This window comes from Mobula hypostoma, chromosome X1 (genome assembly GCF_963921235.1).
Source record: "Mobula hypostoma chromosome X1, sMobHyp1.1, whole genome shotgun sequence".
Classification (NCBI taxonomy): Eukaryota; Metazoa; Chordata; class Chondrichthyes; order Myliobatiformes; family Myliobatidae; genus Mobula; species Mobula hypostoma.
Window position 1 is genome coordinate 38,494,332 of NC_086128.1, and position 21,930 is coordinate 38,516,261.

General features: G+C 41.2%; 1 protein-coding gene across 4 annotated transcripts in view; it reads right to left on the bottom strand.

The window, feature by feature from the left end:
• The window catches only part of etv4 (ETS variant transcription factor 4), a 117,527-nt gene that overhangs the window by 34,120 nt on the left and 61,477 nt on the right, over positions 1-21,930 (bottom strand). For all 4 annotated transcript variants that reach the window (XM_063036973.1, XM_063036969.1, XM_063036971.1 and 1 more), the window contains 2 exons: positions 19,547-19,797; positions 3,698-3,766 (listed from right to left, as the gene is read on the bottom strand). In XM_063036973.1, coding sequence (XP_062893043.1) covers positions 3,698-3,766; positions 19,547-19,797 — 320 coding nt within the window. The remainder of the gene's footprint in view (positions 1-3,697; positions 3,767-19,546; positions 19,798-21,930) is intronic.

The window sequence follows — 21,930 nt, forward strand, 5'->3', positions numbered from 1 at the left end:
TATCCTTTACTCCTCCTTTCAAGCCACATGTAAATTCTGGCTACCCAGTTTGTTGACAATTAACATAGGACTTTAAAAAAAATCTTGCCTTTCAATTTCCTATTAAGTGTTACTGCTTCCTTAGTTTTTTTAAGATATTAACCAAAACATTTGTAGCCACTGAACTAAGCCATTAATATATATTAACTGATGTATAGATTATTGTTGATTTTTTTTCTGTAAGCAAATACCCTTGAGTAAAAGCAAAGGATTTTTTTGTCAGCAGTAAAGGTTAAAATAGATCTATGTGCAGTGGAGGCTCACTTATCCATTAAATTTACCTTGCCCATCAGGATATTTGCAGACTAAGCTATCTGCAGAACGTTGTATGCTAACACAAATGAACCCCAGAACTCAATTTAGATCCAACTAAATCTGGCTATTTATTTCTATGTCTAGATTAACACCATTCCATTCATAGAAGTCCAAAATGTGTTTTGTTATTATACGCTGGGGACCCAGTCCATTTGGAGTGTATAGCAAGAGGTTCTGCTATAGCAATTTAAAACAGATAACCAGCAGGGTGTCTAAAGTCATGGTTGATGATAGAATGTCTCATTAGGATTAAGGTGCATTTAGCATTGCTCTTTGTGGGTAGTTACTCTTCAGAATGATCGTAACAAAATTGCATGCTATTTAGATACCAACTGTAGGATGCCAAGCAGTGGAGAACCTCTTACAGCTTTTCATCCACGTTAGTACTAATGCAGCATCCACGCTAGGACCACTAGTCTCAAAAACAGTGACTTCCCCAAGCCGTCAGGCTGCCAAACACCTCCACCCATTAACCCACACACATCACCTAGCGTCACTTTATGTACATACAATCAATCCATGTATTTAACAGTTACTTGTACATTGTGTTTTACAAGACTGCTTCTATATTTATATTTATTGGGTGTTTTTTTTTGTTTTGTGTTCTTTATGCTTATTGTGTTTTTCATGCTGCATTGAATCCAGAGTTACAATCATTTTCTTCTCCTTTACGCTCATGTACTGAAGAATGCCGATAAGCAATCTTCAATCTTAAAACTGAATCTTAAAACTCTTGCCAACATCAGTATGGAACCAGTGTGAATTCCATTCTGGCTCAGGCTTGGAATCCAGATAGGAAGGAGATTTTTAAGAAGCATATGACACAGAATAGGCTCTTTGACCCATGATGTCAATGCCAACCATCAAGTACCTATCTATATGAATCCTACTTACTAGCATTTGGTCTGTACCTTTCCATGCCTTAGTGACTTAAGTTCTTCTCTAGGATATTTATTGAATGTTGTGAAAATAGTTGCCTCCATTACCACCGAATCCAGTGCATTCCAGATTCCAAGCACCTTCTGGGTGAAATGGTTCTCCTCAGATCTCTTCTAAATCTCTTTCTCTTTCCCCTAAACCAATGTCCTCTAGTTTCAGGCATCCCAGGCTTGTGAAGCTTCTCAGTCTTCCCTATCGATAGCCTTCATAATTTTGCATGACTATTACACCACTGCCTCGTCTCCTCCTCTCCAAGGAAAACAAACACAGCCTACCCAGTGTCTCCTCATTACAGAAATGGTCCACTACAGGTAACATCCCCAGTGAATCTCCTTAGAACCCTCCCCAATATAATCACATCCTTCTTATACAAAGTAGTTTGGTAACCAGAACTGTAAATACTAATCCATTTGTGGCCTAACCAATATTAGACCATGGAACAGGCCCTTCAGTTTACTGTCGGTGTCAACCATGATGCCTACTTACACTGCACATTTGCCTCCACATAGTCTATATCCTTTCATTTCCTGCCTGCACATGGTCTATATCCCTCCATTTCCAACCTATTCCTTTCAATAATACAAACTGATCTCTTTAAAGAGAGTTGGACAATAGAACATTAAGTCCCATCAAGTGAAACTTTACATAATGGAACCTTTATAGAAATTTATGTGTGTAGTACTGATTAAAGATTAAACTGTGTCTCTGACCCATCTGTATGCCATTTCTCTACGGAGATTTATATATGATTTTATAAGACACTGCTATTTATGTTAATATCCAGATGACAGCTCCACTGAATTATCCATTTGGAGACTGAAGAAAGCTGAGCAGAATAAGGAGGTGCATTGAAGCTACTGGACAATATTTAATGATGTCTTTTATATGTTTAATAGTTCCTCTACAGCTCCACTGGTAAATGTCTAGCTCATACTGCAGTGAACTGGGTGATGTCTGTGCAGTGCGGTCTGATCTCTGCTCTGGCAGTGGTGGAGATGGTACAATGGCTTCATTGAGATTGAGCCAAGAAGGGGACCAAGTGAGGTCAGCGTTCCTTCTCCTAGTCTCTTCCCGGTCTTTCACAACTGTAAAAGGAATCAGCCCCAGCTATGATGGCTCTCATCATGAAACTGTTCGCCAAATCTCACTTTTTAAGATGGTACTTGAAAAATAATCACATGATCCTTGGACATGTGAGGCTCCTTTCAATAGGGAAGGGAGAAGTTAGGAAAAATTTAGATACTGTTACCAGCATATCTTCCAAATAAAAACAGAACTAGTTAAGAATTAATCAAAAGCTCACATTGGAATGTCAAATTCAAAAAACAAATTCGTGAATAAATTGATATTCAGTCAGAAGATTCATCACCCCATAGCTTTAATTTCACAAGTTAATTACATTCAATTTCTTTGTCTTATATCAAAACATTGCAAAAAGTCTGAGTCATCCCAGTGCTTAAACCAGTATCTCCTTGAATAACATATTCATATTAATCTGATCAACCATTCTAGTTAGCCACTGCCACCCCCTCTGTGATTTCAGTCACTGTACTCCACTGTAAACATTTTAAACTTCTTATTATAATGCTGTTCACATGCTGGTATTTATGTATTTATGCATATTTTATTCCATATCTGTACTTAAACTTCATTTTTATGTAATTCTTATAATTGTTAAATATTGTTTTAATTACATGTTGTGCCAACACACCACAACAAATTCCAAAAACATGTAAATGTATATGGCAAATGAAGTTGATCCTTGATCCTTAAATTTTATAAAATATTTGACAAAACAGGGTAAATACTGTTGACTACATTAAGAACATTATTATTCAGGAGCTTGGGACTGCGCAGAATTTGGGCAACACAGTAGCTCTACAGGTAATGTTGCTAATCTCAAGCTCTAGCCAACCCAGGTTCGATACCGGCCTCTGGTGCTCAATTTGTGGCATGCGCATTCTCCATATGACCATGTGGGTTCTGCTTGGCTGCTTCAGTTTCATAGCGCAAACCAAAGACATGATGATATTAGATTGTTTGGCTGCTGTAAATGAAGGGTGTCATAGCAAAATCAGAGGGTAGTAATGGGTACGTGTGAGAATAAGGTAAGGAGAATTGAGGGGGAATGAGACTGAAAAGATAGCTCTGAGAATGGGCATGAAGTTGATGGACTGAATAGTCTTTTATGTAAAAAGGAAACTTGAAAACCCACTGTGGTTGAAGTGACTGCTCCCAATATAAAGACACTTGTGCAGACAATGTAAACTTCAGATGAGACTCAATCCATAAGAACAACCTATTCAATTTAAATTGTTGACATTGTACATTAGTAAAACAGCTATCCTGATTTTTGGAAGTTAATATTCTTACAGAAGAGTTACTCGACTGACTCTGATTTTACCTTCGGGATTGCTGGATTGAGTAAGATAACCTTCAGTAGGCATGTACATGGAAGGACAGCCAGGAATATCTAGGGAAAAGACAAATTGTTGTTGGTTATAATGAGGTCCTGCAGTTTCACCAGTAATTCAGCAGCAGGGATAACAATAAACTTGCCTCCTTTAATTGAGTATTAGTGTACAGACAAATATTAGTAAATGGCGATTGTAAACAGAAATTTGCAGAAATAATGCATGCAATAAGTGATAAGTGCATTATACACTCCATGGCCACTTTATTACGTACACCTATAATCAGCAAATCATGTGGCAGCAACTCCATGCATAAAAACATAAAGACCTCTGGTCAAGAGGTTCAGCTGTTGCTCAGACCAAACATCAGAATGGGGAAATAATGTGATCTAATTGATTTTGACTGCGGAATGATCATTGGTGCCAGATAGGGTGATTTGAGTATCTCAGAAATTGCTGATCTCCTTGGATTTTCACACACAACAGTCTATAGAGCTTAGAGAAGGATGCAAAAAAATGAAAAAAATCCATTGAGTGGCAATTCAGTGGGTGAAAATGCCTTGTTAATGGGCTAGAGCATGATCATACATTCAAAATATGACATGAACGGACACTCAGTTCCCACTTTATTAGACACAAGAGGCATCTAATAAAGTGGCCACTGAGTGTATGTTAGATATAACTCCACTCTTATTTAATATCTCCATTACTCAATGAATTCAACTTTTACAAATGGGTTTCAAATTGACTGAGAATTTGCGGTGAGGAGAAATGATACTTCCCAGTACCTTAGTAAAAGCTGCTCACAAAGATCTAGAGACTTCAATGGCAAGAACTTCTCCTATTCTGATGCCCTTGTGCTGTCAAAGTGATCCCAGGCATTCAGCATACGTGTGATACACCAAACAGACTGAGCAGCCAGCCAAGTAAAAGAAGTCTCACACAGTCAGCCAGGATGTAATGTTAATTAACTTCTCAAACATTACACAGAGTGCTAAATAATGGTGGCAACGTACGTATTTTGATTAAAGTAGAAGCTAAAATATTATAAACAATTAAAAAGTCAGATTTCAAAATAGCATTTTAAGTATCTCTGTTAGGAAATTAGGTATGTAGTGCGAGATAATATACTCTTCAATAATTATAATTTAGTTGAAGTTCAATAATCACAGCTCTAGAATATAAGACCATAAGATATAGGAGCAGAAGTAGGCCATTCAGCCCATCGAGTCTTCTCCGCCATTCAATCATGGGCTGATCCACTTCATCCAGTCATCCCCAGTCCCCTGCTTTCACCCCATACCCTTTGGTGCCCTGGCTAATCAAGAACCTATCTAACTCTGCCTTAAATGCACCCAATGACTTGGCCTCCACAGCCGCTCGTGGCAACAAATTCCACAGATTTTCCACCCTCTGATTAAAGTAATTTCTCCGCATCTCAGTTCTCAATGGGCGTTTTCAATCCTGAAGCCGTGCCTTCTTGCCCTAGACTCCCCTACCATGGGAGATAACTTTGCCATATCGAAACTGTTCAGGCCTTTTAACATTTGGAATGTTTCTATGAGATCCCCCCTCATTCTCCTGAACTCCAGGGAATACAGTCCAAGAGTTGCCAGACGTTTCTCATACGGTGACCCGCTTATTCCTGGAATCGTTCTCGTGAATCCTCTCTGAACCCTCTCCAATGTCAGTATATCATTTCTAAAATAAGGAGCCCAAAACTGCACACAATACTCCAAGTGTGGTCTCACGAGTGCCTTATAGAACCTCAACATCACATCCGGGCTCTTATATTCTATACCTCTAGAAATGAATGCCAACATTGCATTCGCCTTCTTCACAACTGACCCAACCTGCAGGTTAACCTTTAGGGTATCTTGCACAAGGACTCCCAAGTCTCTTTGCAACTCTGCATTTTGAATTCTCTCCCCAACTAAAAAATAGTCTGCCTGTTTATTTCTTCCACCAAAGTGCAATGCAACACACTTTCCAACATTGTATTTCATTTGCCACTTCTTTGCCCATTCCCCTAAACTACCTAAGTCTCTCTGCAGACTCTGTTTCCTCAACACTACCCGCTCCTCCACTGATCTTTGTATCATCGGCAAATTTAGCCACAAATCCCTTAATATTGTAGTCCAATCATTGACATACATCGTAAAAAGCAGTGGTCCCAACACCGACCCCTGTGGAACTCCACTGGTAACCGGCAGCCAGCCAGAATAGGATCCCTTTATTCCCACTCTCTGTTTTCTGCCGACCAGCCAATGCTCCACCCACGCTAGTAACTTCCCTGTAATTCCATGGGCTCTTATCTTGCTAAGCAGCCTCATGTGTATCACCTTGTCAAAGGCCTTCTGAAAATCCAAGTATACCACGTCTACTGCATCTCCTTTGTCTACCCTACTTGTAATTTCCTCAAAAAATTCCAATAGGTTAGTCAGGCAGGATTTTCCTTTCAGGAAACCATGCTGGCTTTGGCCTATCTTGTCATGTGCCTCCAGGTACTCCGTAATCTCATCCCTAACAATCGATTTCAACAACTTCCCAGCCACTGATGTCAGACTAACAGGTGTATAGTTTCCTTTCTGCTGCCTCCCACCCTTCTTAAATAGCGGAGTAACATTTGCAATTTTCCAGTCATCCAGTACAATGCCAGAATCTATCGATTCTTGAAAGATCATCATTAATGCCTCCGCAATCTCTCCAGCTACTTCCTTCAGGACCCCGAGGGTGCGTTCCATCAGGTCCAGGAGATTTATCCACCCTCAGACCATTAAGCTTCCTGAGCACCTTCTCAGTCGTAATATTCACTGCACAAACCTCACTTCCCTGACACTCCTGAATGTCCGGTTGTAGACGTCTTCCACTGTGAAGACTGATGCAAAATACGCATTCAGTTCCTCTGCCATCTCTGCATCTCTCATTACAATATCTCCAGTGTCATTTTGTATTGGTCCTATATCTACCCTCGACTCTCTTTTACCCTATATATACTTAAAAAAGCTTTTAGCATCTTGTTTGATATTAGTCACCAGCTTCCTCTCATAATTCATCTTTTCCTTCCAAATGACCTTTTTAGTTTCCTTCTGCAAATTTTTAAAAGCTTCCCAATCCTCTATCTTCCCACTAGCTTTGGCTTCCTTGTATGCCGTCTCTTTTGCTTTTACTTTGGCTCTGACTTCACTTGTCAGCCACGGTAATGTCCTTCTTTCCTTTGAAAATGTCTTCTTATTTGGAACATGTCTATCTTGCACTTCCCTCATTTTTCGCAGAAACACCAGCCATTGCTACTCTGCTGTCCTTCCTGCAAATGTCCCTCTCCAGTCAACTTCGGCCAGTTCCCCTCTCATGCCATTGAATGTACTTACAAAGAAGGTTTCCTGAACCCATCCATCCCCAATGACACTCCTTCCATTATGAAACCAGAAGTGGGGACATCAACAGCCTCAGAACAGAATGATTTCCCTTTAGAACAGAGATGAGGAGGGATCTCTTTAGCCAGAGGTAGTGAGGCTGTGGAATTCATTGCCACAGATGGCTGAGGAGGTCAAGTCATTGGGTATATTTGATTCTTGATTAGTAAGGGTGTCAAAGGTTACGGGGAGAAGGCAGAAGAATGGGGTTGAGAGGGATAATAAATCAGCTATGATGGAATGGCAGAGCAGACTCGATGGGCTGAATGGCCTAATCTGCTCCTACAGTATGTTTTATGGCCTTATTTGCTGATGGACTATGTATGACTAAATTACTGCTCCTGCAGCAGTGCTCAAACCCACACCTGTACCAATAAAGAAGGACAAAAACAGCAGCTACATGGCATCTCCATCATCCACAGCTTCCCCATCAAGCCACACCACCTGAGTTTGGGACATTCCTTTCATTTTCTTTGGGTCTAGTCCTACAGTCCCTGCCTTCCCACATTCGGATGAGCACCTTCACCAGCAGGATTATAGTGGTTTAAGATTTTGCCTCACTTTCTCAGAGGCAGCTGCAGAGAGGCAACTAATGCTGGCTTGGTTAATAAATTTTGCATCCTGAAAAATAACAAACAAAACAATATTAAAATCATAATTAGATCCTATAACAAAGAGTAGGACTTTTGGGATATTTTACATGTTGTGATAATCTGAAGTTGACAATGTTTCAGGTACTTTTGACATAACTGCCCGAGAAAGCTTCAATCTACAGCCTGAAGGTGCAATGCACCTTTGAAAGCAACATTGTGTGATTTCCACAATAACTTCTTCTCATACTGTAAATGCAAGTATTTATTTTTTCCATACAGTACTGTATATTTTATCACTGAGCCACGGGGGAAGACCTGAAGACACATCTATTAGCAGACTAAGTTCCTCTTCCTTATGGTCATCACAGAGTTAATAAGCTATGAAAACTGAAGTGCGTGCCTGAACTAAAACTGGTGTATAAACAATTTATGTATTCATAAATTCAGACCATAAAAGGGAATCTATTCAATGCAAAGGTCGCACAGTAGGAAATCCCCTCCCAATATCTCTCCATTCATAATGATTTTTTTCCATGAAGACATAACACAAGCCACATATCAAAAAAGGATTCCTGTGCTTGATTTCATAGAGAATTTGGATAAGTGATGTGTACAAAAGCATAATTATAGAGCACATTGGATTAGTCATCACCCAGCTTTACCATCCATCCCCTTTCAAATATGAGTCTGGAAAATTTCCAGATGTGTAATTTGCTTCCCTCATTTTATTTGGGAATGCAGGAAGGGTTCCAGTCTCAGCCTTACCATCCCTTACTTAGCAAAGGAAAAAGCTATTACTTCTATTTTGAAGAACAACAGGAGAGTGAGGAAAGAGGCTCAAAAATAGCTTTGCAACTTAAAATTCCCTATTTGGTTGTTACTGTTTTTTTGCCCATGTAATGAGGTGGTGATAGCATAGGATCTTGATGCAGAGAGTTGTACTTCCTGGTCCAATGGAGCTCCCAATCATTTATCATTGGCAGCGCAGGAGGAGAAAGTTTTGATAGCTTCTTGTCATTAATATGTAACTTCAATACTTGGGGAGGCACAGAGTTTGGGGTAAGGCGAGTGCCCAGCACACTGGTGGCTGGAGTTGATCTGGCAGTATCCAGAAGACTCTGGGGAGATTTGTGGTGGGAAGCTGCAAAGTGGTTGTTCAGTACTCAGTGTCAATATAATCTCAACCCAGCCAATACACTGCTGCCTGTGCCTTAACTTGCGTTGTCTTTTTCTCCTAAAACCCAGAGCTTTGTGGCTCCCGATTAAATAATGGCCGACTTTACAGTTTCTATACTCGATTTCAATCCCTCTGTGATCTGATCTCTCCCCAGTTCATTAGCTCCGCCTGTCTTCCAGCCCTTTGGGATAGCTATGGTCATTCAATTTTGCACTCGTGAGTATTCCTGATTTTAACTGCTCCACCACTGGCTGTCAGCCTTCAGCAGCTGAAGTCCAAAACTCTGAAACTAACTTCTAACTCTTTTCATTACACATTTTAACCCTTTTAAGACATTCAGAATCAAAATGAGGTTTATTATAACTGACGTATGTTGTGAAATTTGTTCTGTGGCAGCAGTACAGTACAAGGCAGAAAAACCACAAGTTATAATAAAAAAAATAATTAAGTAGTGCAAAAGAGGCATAAGTGAGGTAGTATTCATGGCTTCATAGATCATTCAGAAACCTGATGCAGAGGGAAAGAAGCTGTTCCTAAAACATTGAGTGTGCATCTTTATCCTCCGTGATGGTAGCAATGAGAATAGGGCATATCCGAGATGGTGAGGGGCCCTTAATGATGGATGCAACCTCCTGAGGCATCGCCTTTTGAAAATGGTGGGGAGGCTTGCACCCGTGATGGAGCTGGCCGAGAACAACCCTCTGCAGCCTCTTTTGAACCTGCGCATTGCAGCCTCCACACCTGGCAGTAATGCAACCAGACAACATGCTCTCCACCATACATCTGCAGAAATTTGCCAAGAGTCTTTGTTGACATACCAAATCTCCTCAAACTCCAAATGAAGTAAAGCCACTGGCGTGTCTACTTTGTAATTGCGTCAATATGTTGGGCCAACATAAATTCTCTGAGATGTTGATGTCGAGGAACCTGAAGCTACTCACCCTTTCCACCGCTAACCCCACAACAGGGGCTGGCGTGTATTCTCCCGACTTCCCCTCCTGAAACGCACAATCAATTCCTTGGGCTTACTGATGTTATGTGAGGTTGTTGCAACATCACTCAACAATCTGACCTACCTCACTCCTCTACGCCTCCTCCTCATTCTCCGAGGTTCAGCCAACAACAGTGATGTTTTGACCAGGCATCTACCCATGGAGCTCTGTATAGTATCAAACTCTCAGTGACAATATTCCTGCAAAATACTTTCTATTCTTTTCAGCCTTGATGAAAGGTCTCAGACTGAAACATCATCTGTCTGTGCTCCTTCGTAGATCCTGTCTGACTATAGATTTCAAGTATCTGCAGAATCTCTTGTGTTTGTGAAATACCTAGGGATACTTTACTGTTTCAATGGCCAGATGTCAAAGTTGTTATATCTACCACTCTTCGAAGTCCTCCTCTGAACTGGGCCACTGTTCTGTAAAACATAGATCCTTTTGTATTCCTTATGTGGTTTTAACTCCTAGCACATCACAGGAATTCCGTGAGTCTGTTTGAATTTATTGGATTTAGTCAGTAATTTGTATTCAGAGTCTGTGATTGCATGACCTAATAAATGTTAGACACAAGAAAGCTGATACAGCCCCAAAGCCATTCCACTGTATAGAACATCACCATCTCTCATAGCCGAACCTGTGACAGCAACACATCTGAACAGGAGCTACTGAAAAATAACCAGAAGCTTCACACTGTCTTTTCCTTTCTCTCTCTAGCCTGTGCAGGAAGTGGTTGCAGGATCCAAGCGGTCACCCAGCTGAGACCAGCTGCTTCAAAAAGGCCCAGGGAAGGAATACAACTTCTTCTTTCGGCCTGGGTCATCTTCCTTTCTTTCCTAACAGAAGATGCTGTAATATCCTTAATACAAGAGATTCTGCAGCTGCTGGAAACCCAGAGCAACACACACAAATTGCTATCTAGGTAGGCAGCATCTATGGAGAGGAATAGTCGATGTTTTGGGCTGAGACCCTTCTTCAGAAGACCCTCCATGCTGATGAAGGGTCTCGGCCTGAAATGCCGTCTGTTTGTTCATGTTGCTGACCTGCTGAGTTCCTCCAGTGTTTTGTGTGGGTTACTGTATTATCCCTCAGGCCCAACCAGACTCTCACACATGGTTGTGTTACAGTGCAGTAGCAGCAGAAGAAGAAACTCATCCTGGGTCTCTGGATCATCTTGCTATCAGGTGGTTGTGAGAGATCCCATAGCTAAAGCAGAGTTGAGGAATTTTCCCCGGCATCCTGGACGATGTTTGTCACTTATGCAGAGTATCTGCTTATGTACCACTTAGCTTTGGGAAAGTACCTATTGAACATCTAATACTGCTTCTCACAGCTGTCAGGTTTCAATCGGACCACCGATGCTGTCTATGTGGAGTCTGCATATTCCTCTGTGAGTGCATGTGTTTCCCTGGGAGGTTCTGGTTTTCTTTCTGGTAAACTGGCTGCAGTAAATGATCTCTAATCAGAGTGGAGTTGATGGGGGAGGAATGGGATTGCTGGGATTGATCTGACAGCCAGCATGAATTCAGTGGGCCAAATGGCCTCCTATGCTGTAAAAATGAGTTATGACATTATGGGAGCTTGCCATGCACAGACTTCTTCCTATGTTTCCTAACTAGCACCATTGAGTACAGTTCAAGAAGTATTTCATGAAAAATACTGGAGAAACTCAGCAAGCCAGGCAGGGGAATAAACAGTTGATGGCAACTGTTCACTCCTCTCCATAGTTGCTGCCTGACTTGCTGAGCTCCTCCAGCATTTTATGTGTGTTGCCCAAGGTTTCCAGCATTTGCAGAATCTCTTGTGTTCAGAACATTTCAACTACTGTAAACTGATTTGTCAAGTTCTGAGGCAGTGGACATTTCTATAGAAATACAGGTGTACCTTTCTATCTAATAAACCCCCAAAAACCTCCTGTAAATGAGGGCATGGGATGGTAGGCCAGAGCTAACTGGGGATCTGCTGTGATGCCTCCTGAGCACAAATAGCTGTAGCCGCACAGCGCCCACATGGGAAAAATGAATAACAGGATGTGATGCCCCAGGTTACCTTTATCCACAAGTAAATTTTCAACAAGAGTAAGAACAAATTAAAGACAGAAAATGTGTTATTTATTCAGCAAGGTTGAGGTAAATCTAAGCAATGGGCTGCAGCTGAACTAACATCTGGTCAAAACCTTTGTAGCTGGGCTATTTAACACCATCTCCAATTTTACTAAGCATGCTCGTTTAACCCTGAAGTCATGTGCCCTTATAGAGGAAACGTCTGGTGAAATTCTACACCACAGAAATTCCAGCTGGAATTCTAGCCTTTCCAACCTCCATTTTATGAATGAAACGCTGCAGCCTCCATTCACAGAAAAACAAGCCCCTACTGGTTGTTCCCAGAGGTGAGGCAGTCACTGACGATAATGGAACAAAGTCTCAGTGGGAGCGGATAAGGGCTGTAAGCTTCGTATACCTGAAGGGTATCAACAGTAGACAGACAGGCTGTCGGTTCACAAGTTTTTCTAAATAAATTAAATTGGCCTTGCAACTTTGGCAGGAAACAATCGGACTCCCTTAAAAGTGGAAAATACAAAGAGAACCAGAAACAAAACCACAGTCTTTCAGTGAAAATAAACAAAGTTCAGTTAAACAATAAACCTGGCATAGTGGTTAGCGTAATGCCATTACAGCTAGGGCGTCTGAGTTCAGAGTTCAATTCCGGCTTCCTCTGCAAGAAAGTCTGCATGTTCTTCCTGTGAACACGTGGGTTTTCCTCCCACAGTCCAAGGACATACTGGTTAGTGGGTTAATTGGTCACTGTAGATTGTCCTGGGATTAGGCTAGGGTTAAATCGATGGGTTGCTGGGTGACGTGGCTCAGCCAGCCGGAAGGGTCTGTTCCGCACTGTATCGCTAAATAAACAAAACATTTTAAAAATAACGTTTACCATTGAGTACTCTGGACAAAATTCAAATCCTGCTCTTATCAAGAAAAGCTATGAGAAGTTTGTGGAAAGTGTTTGAGGTTGAAATCAGCAGCAGCATCGTTTTTGTTTATATGCCATTTGCCCAAACTTGACTTGGCCTCAAATAGGTTGTGCCGCCAATCATTTCTGGGTGAAATTGTGCCAAGTGCAGGATTAGACTGGGGACTTCTGTGTGCAATTCACATTAGCACACCTGCCATTTTTCCTGCATCAGGTGGTGCACACTTAATGACAATATTATTTGCATAAGGTTCAAATCTGTTCATACTGCTATGAACTGGAGAGGAAGCTGGAACATTTGATCACATTAGAACAGTCTCAATAGAATTCAAAGCGCATTATACAAGTCTGTTGCTTTTATCGCTGTTTAAAGATACACTCTGCTGACATTAGAAGATCTGATGACTGCCTTCAGAAGTGACTGCAGGCCACTTAAATAGCTCCCAAAGTCCACAACAACCAACAGAAAGTGCTTTCTTCAGTACTTTGCTGCTGAAATTCTCATTCTACAGATACTTCTGCTGAACTCCACCAGCAGTTCTCCATTACTGGCGGCTTCTCTATGACTGTGGATGGCTTCTTAGTGTGGGTTGGAGACCTCTGGGCAGGTAGCAAAAAGCTCCCACAGAGACACCACATCCCAGCTGAATCTCTCCAGTGGCCTGTGTTTTCAAATGCTTTTCACATTTCCAGGGTTGTCAGACTCTCTTGTGCCTGGACTCCTGCCTCTGTGGAGGTTATGGTCACTTCCTCACCACTGGGTGCTTCCAGATAGGTGCAGCAGATCTCTGCTGGGTCTCCTAATTGCATTAAACTGCTGCCGCAAAACAACAAATTTCATAGCATAGAGTAGTCAGTGATAATACACCCGCTTCTGATTCTGAATTTGCTGCCTGTCGCAACATCACGTAGGTTGCGGGTACTTTATTTTTAAAGGAAGGCGAGCTTGACTTCAGTGATAAGATAAGGTATCACCTCAGGCTTTGAGACCTGCCAGCATTGTTGGCTTTCCAAAGTGCAGGTAACCATTAACTATACTTGCATGCTCGTTAATATTATAGGTAATGTCACAGAGAGGTAGAGCACGGCAACAGTCCAGTTGGCCCACCGGATCCACACTGACCTGTAAGTACCCATTTAGACAAATCTTCATTCCTAATGTTTTCTTATTCTCCCCACATTCAACTCTCCTTGGATAAAACCCCTCCCTACGCACTAGAGGTAACAAATGTTAGTCAATTAACCTACCAACCTGCAAGTCTTTGGAATGTGGGAGGAAATGGGTACACCCGAAAGAAACCCAGGCAGTCACAGGCAGGATGTGCAAAGTCCACACAGATACTATCTAAGATCAGTATTGAGCTGGGATTGCGATGCAAGACTCTAGCTCTTGTCTCTGTGTCCACCATCCTGTTGCCATTTGAGACAGTCCCTTGGTCAATGTCGCAATTTGATTGTGCAGGAATCTGAAAATGCATTAGTACTAAATGCAGCACACTAAAACCGATGCAATCTAATTTCTAGGCTATCCATTGTAACAGTTGGCAGCTACTATAAACTTCAAATTCAATAGAATTGGGCTGTTGAAGAAAAAAAAAATGAGTGTTTACGTCAATTGAATTCTCCAACTGAGTTCTTGCATAAACTGTTGGCCCGTCTTAAATTACAGTGTGACAAAGCCTACTGAGCACATTAGACAGTACAAGGAACTATTTTAGAAAAAGTGATAAAGGGGATCACAATGGTATTTTGTGTCACTTGAAGTCAGATATATTTAGCTCACATGGCATTATTAGCAAAGGCAGAGTACTGGGAGAAACAACCAACCCTAGAAACCCACTATAGCGTACTGTTTCTTTGGCTGGTTTAGGCACAGTTTCCATCTTGGCAACATAGTCAGGAAGATGCTTGATAAAAATGTGTGTAACTGACCTGCTTAAAAGCACTATTCCTTCATCTTGAGTCAGGATCATCACTGGGGCACATTGGAGCAGATGTAAGCCTCTGTTACACCCCAAGAGGAAAACCTAGAATTTGGAGCTTCCTGCTATATCTCTTGACCCAGTAATCATACCCTATCCTTACTGCAGGACATCATAAGTTCATGCCATGTCTCAGTAGTCACAGGCTGAGGTCATTCTCTTTCTGCCTGACCATTAACCCAGTGCCAGACTGCAGAAGGGGGTTACCCAAGAAATCAGCCGCCAGAACCAGAGACGCAAGAGAGAGACTGGAGATCTGAGGCAATACACACAAACTACTGGAGGAACTCAGCAGGTCAGGCAGCATCCATGGAGGGATATGAGCAGCTGATTTTTCGGGCTGAGACTCTTCATCAGGGTGGAACCAGACAGTGGCCCTGGAACTGTGAGGTTGACCCATGCTTCTGTAAAGCAAGTGAGCAGATTAACCAAACAGAAAATAATACTTTCCAAACTGAGTTGTCAGGTTGTCGTGGGCACTGTGGAGGAGTGGCTCTGGTAGCTGCTGTATGTACTGTAATACAGGAAAGCAACATGAAATCATGTTTTGATCATATGACCAAAGGAGGTGAACAGGGAAGAGTTTGAGAGATGGAACAATTTCCTGCTGTTGATAGCGCTGCGGTGTCAATAAAATTGTTCGAGTTCACCTGCAGTGCTCCCAATTGGCTTCAGTGCACCTGCCCAGGATCTCAACTACAGCCAACTGCAGCAAACACCTTAACGATTTGTCTTTAATCAAATTACAACCGAACAAGCCTGTATAATCACCTTATGCAAGAACCTCAAATTGGAAGATGTGACATGTCTCTTCATGTTGCCTGGAATAAAGTCTACCCTCTGTGCATAATTATTTTGCTGATTTGCATTTTTAGATTGCCTCTCCGATTTTAAGATTTACTTCCCTTTATACTAATTTTGCTTCTTACTATTGCCTTTCTTGTTTCCCACATTCTGAATCATACAGCTAAAAACAAATTGCAAAACTGCCTGTAAGAAACAGCAGGCTGGATTTCACCAAGGATGCTTATTGACATTCATTGGTAAGATGAGCTATACGTAGATTGTTCAGTCATACTTGACATTTGTATTTGCACTTTACTAAGTACACAATAGTTTAAACAACATGAACCATCCTGTTGCCTCTTTCCATTCTATAACGCAAAAGGTGATGCACAATGTTTAGCAAAGTTTCAGTAACAGCACAGACTTATTAATAATTTTTATGACTATCATGTGGTATGACTTTCAACAGCCCTGTCTTCTTAATTATTCTTTTTTTTGGATCTAGGTATCACCAGCATTTATTCCACATCCCAAATTACTCATTGAGAAGATGGTAGAAACATAGAAAACCTACAGCCAATACAGGCCCTTTGGCTCACAAAAAAATTACCTAGGGTTACCCATAGCCCTCTATTTTTCTAAGATCCGTGTACCTACCCAGGAGTCTCTTAAAAGACCCTGTCATAGTGGTCCCCAACCACCAGGCCACGAGCATGTGCTATTGGGCTGTGCGGAAACGATATGATTTGGCGATATGAAACGATATGAGTCAGCTGCACCTTTCCTCATTCCCTGTCACGCACTGTTGAACTTGAACATCCCCTCCCCACCCGTCGGCCGGTCCGCAAGAATATTGTCAATATTAAACTGGTCAGCGGTGTGCAAAAGGTTAGGGACTGCTGCCCTATTGTATCCACCTCCACCACCATCACCGGCAGCCCATTCCATGCACTCACCACTCTCTGCGTAAAAAACTTATTCCTGATAGCTCCTCTGTATCTACTTCCAAGCACCTTAAAACTGTGTCCTCTTGTACTAGTCATTTCAGCCCTGGGAAAAAGCCTCTGACTATCCACACGATCAATGCCTCTCATCATCTTGCACACCTCTCACCCTCAGTCACTCCAAGGAGAAAAAGCTGAGTTCACTCAACCTATGCTCCCCAATCCAAGCAATATCCTTGTAAATCTCCTCTGCACCATTTCTATGGCTTCCACATCCTTCTTGTAGTGAGGCTATGATAACATTAAAAAAAAGGCCTTTGCAATTAAAGAGATCAATCACGAGGTGGTTGAAGAGCCAAATAATATTCCTGAAGGGAACTTTACAACAATTCCTTAGATTTTTTTGTGATAATCATTTCTAAGATTGTTTGGATTCTGGTTTACCAAATTATTAACTAAAATTTAAATTCCACATTTGTATTGGTGGGATTAGAATTTAGGTCTCTGGGTTGACAGTCCAGGCCTCTAGACTACCATTGCATCAATTTAACCTTCTACATTGGAAAACCAGAATTTGGTACATATTCAATTTGTTACAAGTTGTTGTGGTGAAGCTTAAGAGGAAAAAGTCTGAAGCATTATTTATCTCCCTGGAAGAAGTTGGAAGATGATCTACAGATTTGATGTTATCACTTTGCCAGATCCTGTTGTCATGAATTTAATTGACGACAATTAAAAATGCTCAGTAGCTCTCAACTTACAGTTAACTGCTATCGCTCAAGTTGAAAATAGATTGCTTATGATCCCTTCAAATTGCTTAGTAGTTACTATTTCACTGCTTACTTTAAATGATAAAAACAATGTTTTATAAATGAGATACTTAACTATTTCAGCATCTGAAATAATGATCCTGTGTTTGAGTAGTGCAGCATTAAGTGCAGTATGTGGTGAGAAACCAAATCTCAATTCAATTGACTGCACTGCCCCTTCCTTAGGGAAGGGAGAATTGTCCAGGGCTCCTATTCATCTTTGCCACTGATATTGTGTAACAAGGGAGCTGCAGTCAGTGGCCACTTTAATAGGCACCTCCTCTACATAATAAAGTGGCCACTAAGTGTATGTTCATGGTCTTTTGCTGGTCCGATGTGTTGTGCATTCAGAGATGCTCTTCTGCCCACCACTGTTGTAACACATGGTTATTTGAGTTACTGTTGTGTTCCCGTCAGCTTGAATCTGTATGGCCATTCTCCTCTGACCTGTCTCATTTTCACCCACAGAACTGCCATTCACTGGATGTTTTTTTTTGTTTTTCGCACGTTCTCCGTAAACTCTAGAGACTGGTGTATATGAAGATCCCAGGAGATCAGCAATCTTTGAGATACTCAAATTACCCCGCCTGGCACCAATGATCACTCCATGGTCAAAGTCAATTGGACCATATTTCACTCAAATTCTGATGTTTATCCTAAAAAAGCAACTGAACCTCTTGACCATGTTTGCATGCTTATGCATTGAGTTACTGCCATATGATTGGCTGATTAGATATTTGCATTAATAAGCAGGTGCACTGGAGGTACCTAATCAAGTGGGCACAGAGAAATAAAAAGAGATAACCAGTAGGGGAATACTGAGGTTAATTTGCTCTTTAAACAATTGTGGTAGAAATGCCTACACTACAACTCCAGCTCTGACTACAAGATTTCAATCGCTCTGCTTACTGGAATGTTGCCAGAGGATTGGAGGACTACTAAAATTCTACAGCTGGTTAAAAAGGGAGAAGGGCTGAACGAAGAAATTACAAGCCTGTTAAATTTTGGAAATGAGCAAGTTATTGGAATCCATTTTAAGAAACAGATTCACTTAAGGCAGCATAAATTAATCAGGGACATTGACTTGTTTTTGTAAAAAAAGGATTTACTTTACTAATATTGTCTGACAAATGATTGAAGTTTCAGAGGAAGGTCATTGAGGGGAGTGCATTAGACATAGTCCAAATGGAGTTTGAAAGGCTTTGACATAGTCCCATATGTGGGCTGGTCCAAAAAGGGAATGGCCCTAGATCTGAAAAGAGAGTGGCAAATTGAATCCAACCTCACTCTTTGGCAAATCATAGAGAATAATGGTGAACAGCTGGTGTTGTGACTGGGAGGTTGTTTTTGTTCTCGTTATTTTCGAATATCTATATGATATGATAAAGAAGATTGTGGATGATACAAAAAGTAGTTGCCTGGTTGATCAAAAGAAGGAAAACTTTACACTATTGGAAGATATAAATGGCCTGGTCACCTGAGCAGAAGGCAGCCGAATGAATTTAAATGTGAAGTAATGAATTTGAGGAAATTTAAAATAGATGGGAGCATAATGAGTAACCTTTTTTATCTAAATTCTTTGACACCACCATTGGGAAGGGAATGTGGAGCACAGTCCTTGAGTTTGCCCACCCACAGAATTCAGCTCCATTTGATTCTTGATGGTGTCCAAAGCAACAGTTCCACAACCAATCCACTCTCAGTGCAGAGCAGTGGTAAACAAGACTTCCTCATTTTCCTGGCTCTTCTTCTGCGCTAATGGGTTTCGTTCAGGTTTAACTGATCTACAGGACAATGGGAAGCTGTTCAACACAGTAGTCCAGCTGCAGATCACATGCATATTCAGAAGTTGACCTCTGAGTCGTTAACTCATTCACTGTTGCATACGGGAGGATGGTCATTCCACTCAACATCTACAACATAAAAATTCCTCTACTAATCTGTCCCTGTTGTATGACATCTTCCTTCAACAATATAGGTCTGTACTAATACATTGGAAAACATTGATCACTTTCCTTTCCTTGGGAGCCAAACATTGATTATGAAAATTTCTATCATCTTCAAAGTATCTGCCCAGCCTTTCCAACTTCTTTCCACAGAGGAAGATTTGACCATGTTTTGTTGTCTAACCAGAACATCTGATTGACCCTAGAGACTGTCTTACCTGGGTCATATGCATAATCTGGAGGTTCTTGCTTGATGACCATGGAGTGGGAGAAACGCTGGCTGCCAGCATTGCCTGGGTTTCCCTGTTCATACATTGGGTCGTGATACTCCTGCTTGTAACTGTGCTGTGGGTATGAGACACAGGGCTCAGACATTTGCTGCTGGTATCCCAGAGGTGCTTCCCTGTTCATGGTTTGGGAAGAGGGAAAACGGTGGCAAAGCTCCAAAGGCTGTTGCTGAAACTGCGAGCTGAGAACAAATATGAAATTGGTGATTACAGTAAGTACAAGAGCTCTTTGTGGATACTGATTTATCCATCACATCTTTCCTGCCTCCCAAGAATTGACTTTCATAATCTAGCCTTGATCCCAATGGCCTTAGCAATCTCCTCAGATCATCTGCCTTAAACACTGTTAATATATCCTTTTATTTTTTTAATGTACAGTCGGCCCTCCGTATCCACGGGTTAACATCCGCGGTTTCAACCAACCGCGGATCGGGATCGAAAAATAATGGAAGTTCTCTCTCTTTCTTCTTATTCCCTAAACAATACAGTGTAACAACTATTTAAATAGCATTTACATTGTACAGGTTTCCCCCGCTATCCGAAAGTAAAGCGAAGAAGCAATTACCATTAATTTATATGGGAAAAATTTTTGAGCGTTCCCAGACCTAAAAAATAACCAAATCATACCAAATAACACATAAAACCTAAATAACACTAACATATAGTAAAAGCAGGAATGATATGATAAATACACAGCCTATATAAAGTAGAAATAATGTATGTTTAGTGTAGTTTCACTTACCAGAATCGGGAAGACAGCGAGCACACTGGAAGGTTCATGCATTTTTCGATCATACAGTTCTTTGTAAACACTCAAAACATCCTGCAAACCTGCCCTAAACCTACGTGCCCTTTCAAAATTAAAGTCATACTTTTCTGCAATCATTGCAGCACTGTCAGTCGTAGCGAAAATCTCACGCAGTTCAAAGCTGTGGCGGCTTGATGCTGAGAGCAAAACAAACGCTGAGCGCTATTTTAGCTTTTCGCCACTCTTGCTGCTTGGAGTGTGCGCTGCTTCTATAACGGCTCGCTGCAAGGCAAATGCTGAATGCGATTTTCGCTTTTCGCCACTCTCGCTGCTCGGGGTGCGCGCTGCCTCTATAACGGCTCGCTGCAAAACAAACGCTGAACACTATTTTTGCTTTTCGCCACTCTCGCTGCTCGGGGTGTGCGTTGCCTCTATAACGGCTCGCTGCAAAACAAACGCTGAACGCTATTTTTGCTTTTCGCCACTCTCGCTGCTCAGGGTTCGCGGAAGAGCTACGGTGGTTGCGTCTGTACCGAACATGTACAGACTTTTTTTTGTCATTATTCCCTAAACAATACAGTATAACAACTATTTACATAGCATTTACATTGCTAATATAAGTAATCTAGAGATGACTTAAAGTATACGGGAGGATGTGCACAGGTTATATGCAAATACTACGCCATTTTATACACAGGACTTGAGCATCCGCGGATACAGAGGGCCGACTGTAACTCTAAATATGTATCTCATTATCTGGAAGAAAATGGAAGACAAAACCATACAGCTTATCAAATCAGCATTATCCAAAATCTGAATATTATTATTATTTTGTTGAAGCTCTCCTTCCATCATAGTCACTAATCCAAATACTTATGTCTATTTTGATTAGGCAATGGTATTAATGGGACCAGATTTGGTAGATGGCAGGTAGATTGGCTGGAGCAGACAGAGCAGTCTGAAAAGCCTGCTGCTCTACTGTACTGTTCTATGTATATGGCATTAAGAAATTTTATCAGCAAGATTGAACTGAGTGGTAGAATCAGTCTGAGGGGTTGAATGGTCTACTATTGTTTATATGTTAAGGTCCCTTTTCCTATTTTATTTGAAGTATATCAAGTGTATGGAAATAAAACTTGGCAAGGATTTTTTTTTAACCAACATATCTCATACTGGAATAACATATCTTAACAACACAACTACCCCCTAACAGCTAGGCACAAGCACAGGATCAGATACCAATACAGTTACTTCTTAAATTTCTCAAATATTTACACAACTCTTTTTGATATGCATACCATCTTCACATGCAAGTGCTGTATGTATTGAATGATAGAGTTTATTGAAGTTGACACCAAAAAGATCAAAGGAAAAGGAAGTGGGTCGGGAACATGAATGTGAAGTGTATTATCAGCCGATATCTTTCTGAGCGATGGGGTAGGTTTGCATTGCTCCTGCTTCTCTTTTCCCATGTCCTTATATGATCAATGGAAAATATTTTCAGGCTGTCTTTAATGGATTTTTGTGTCTAAGTTAATTGAAGTTTTAAAGAACAAAATTAGGCAGC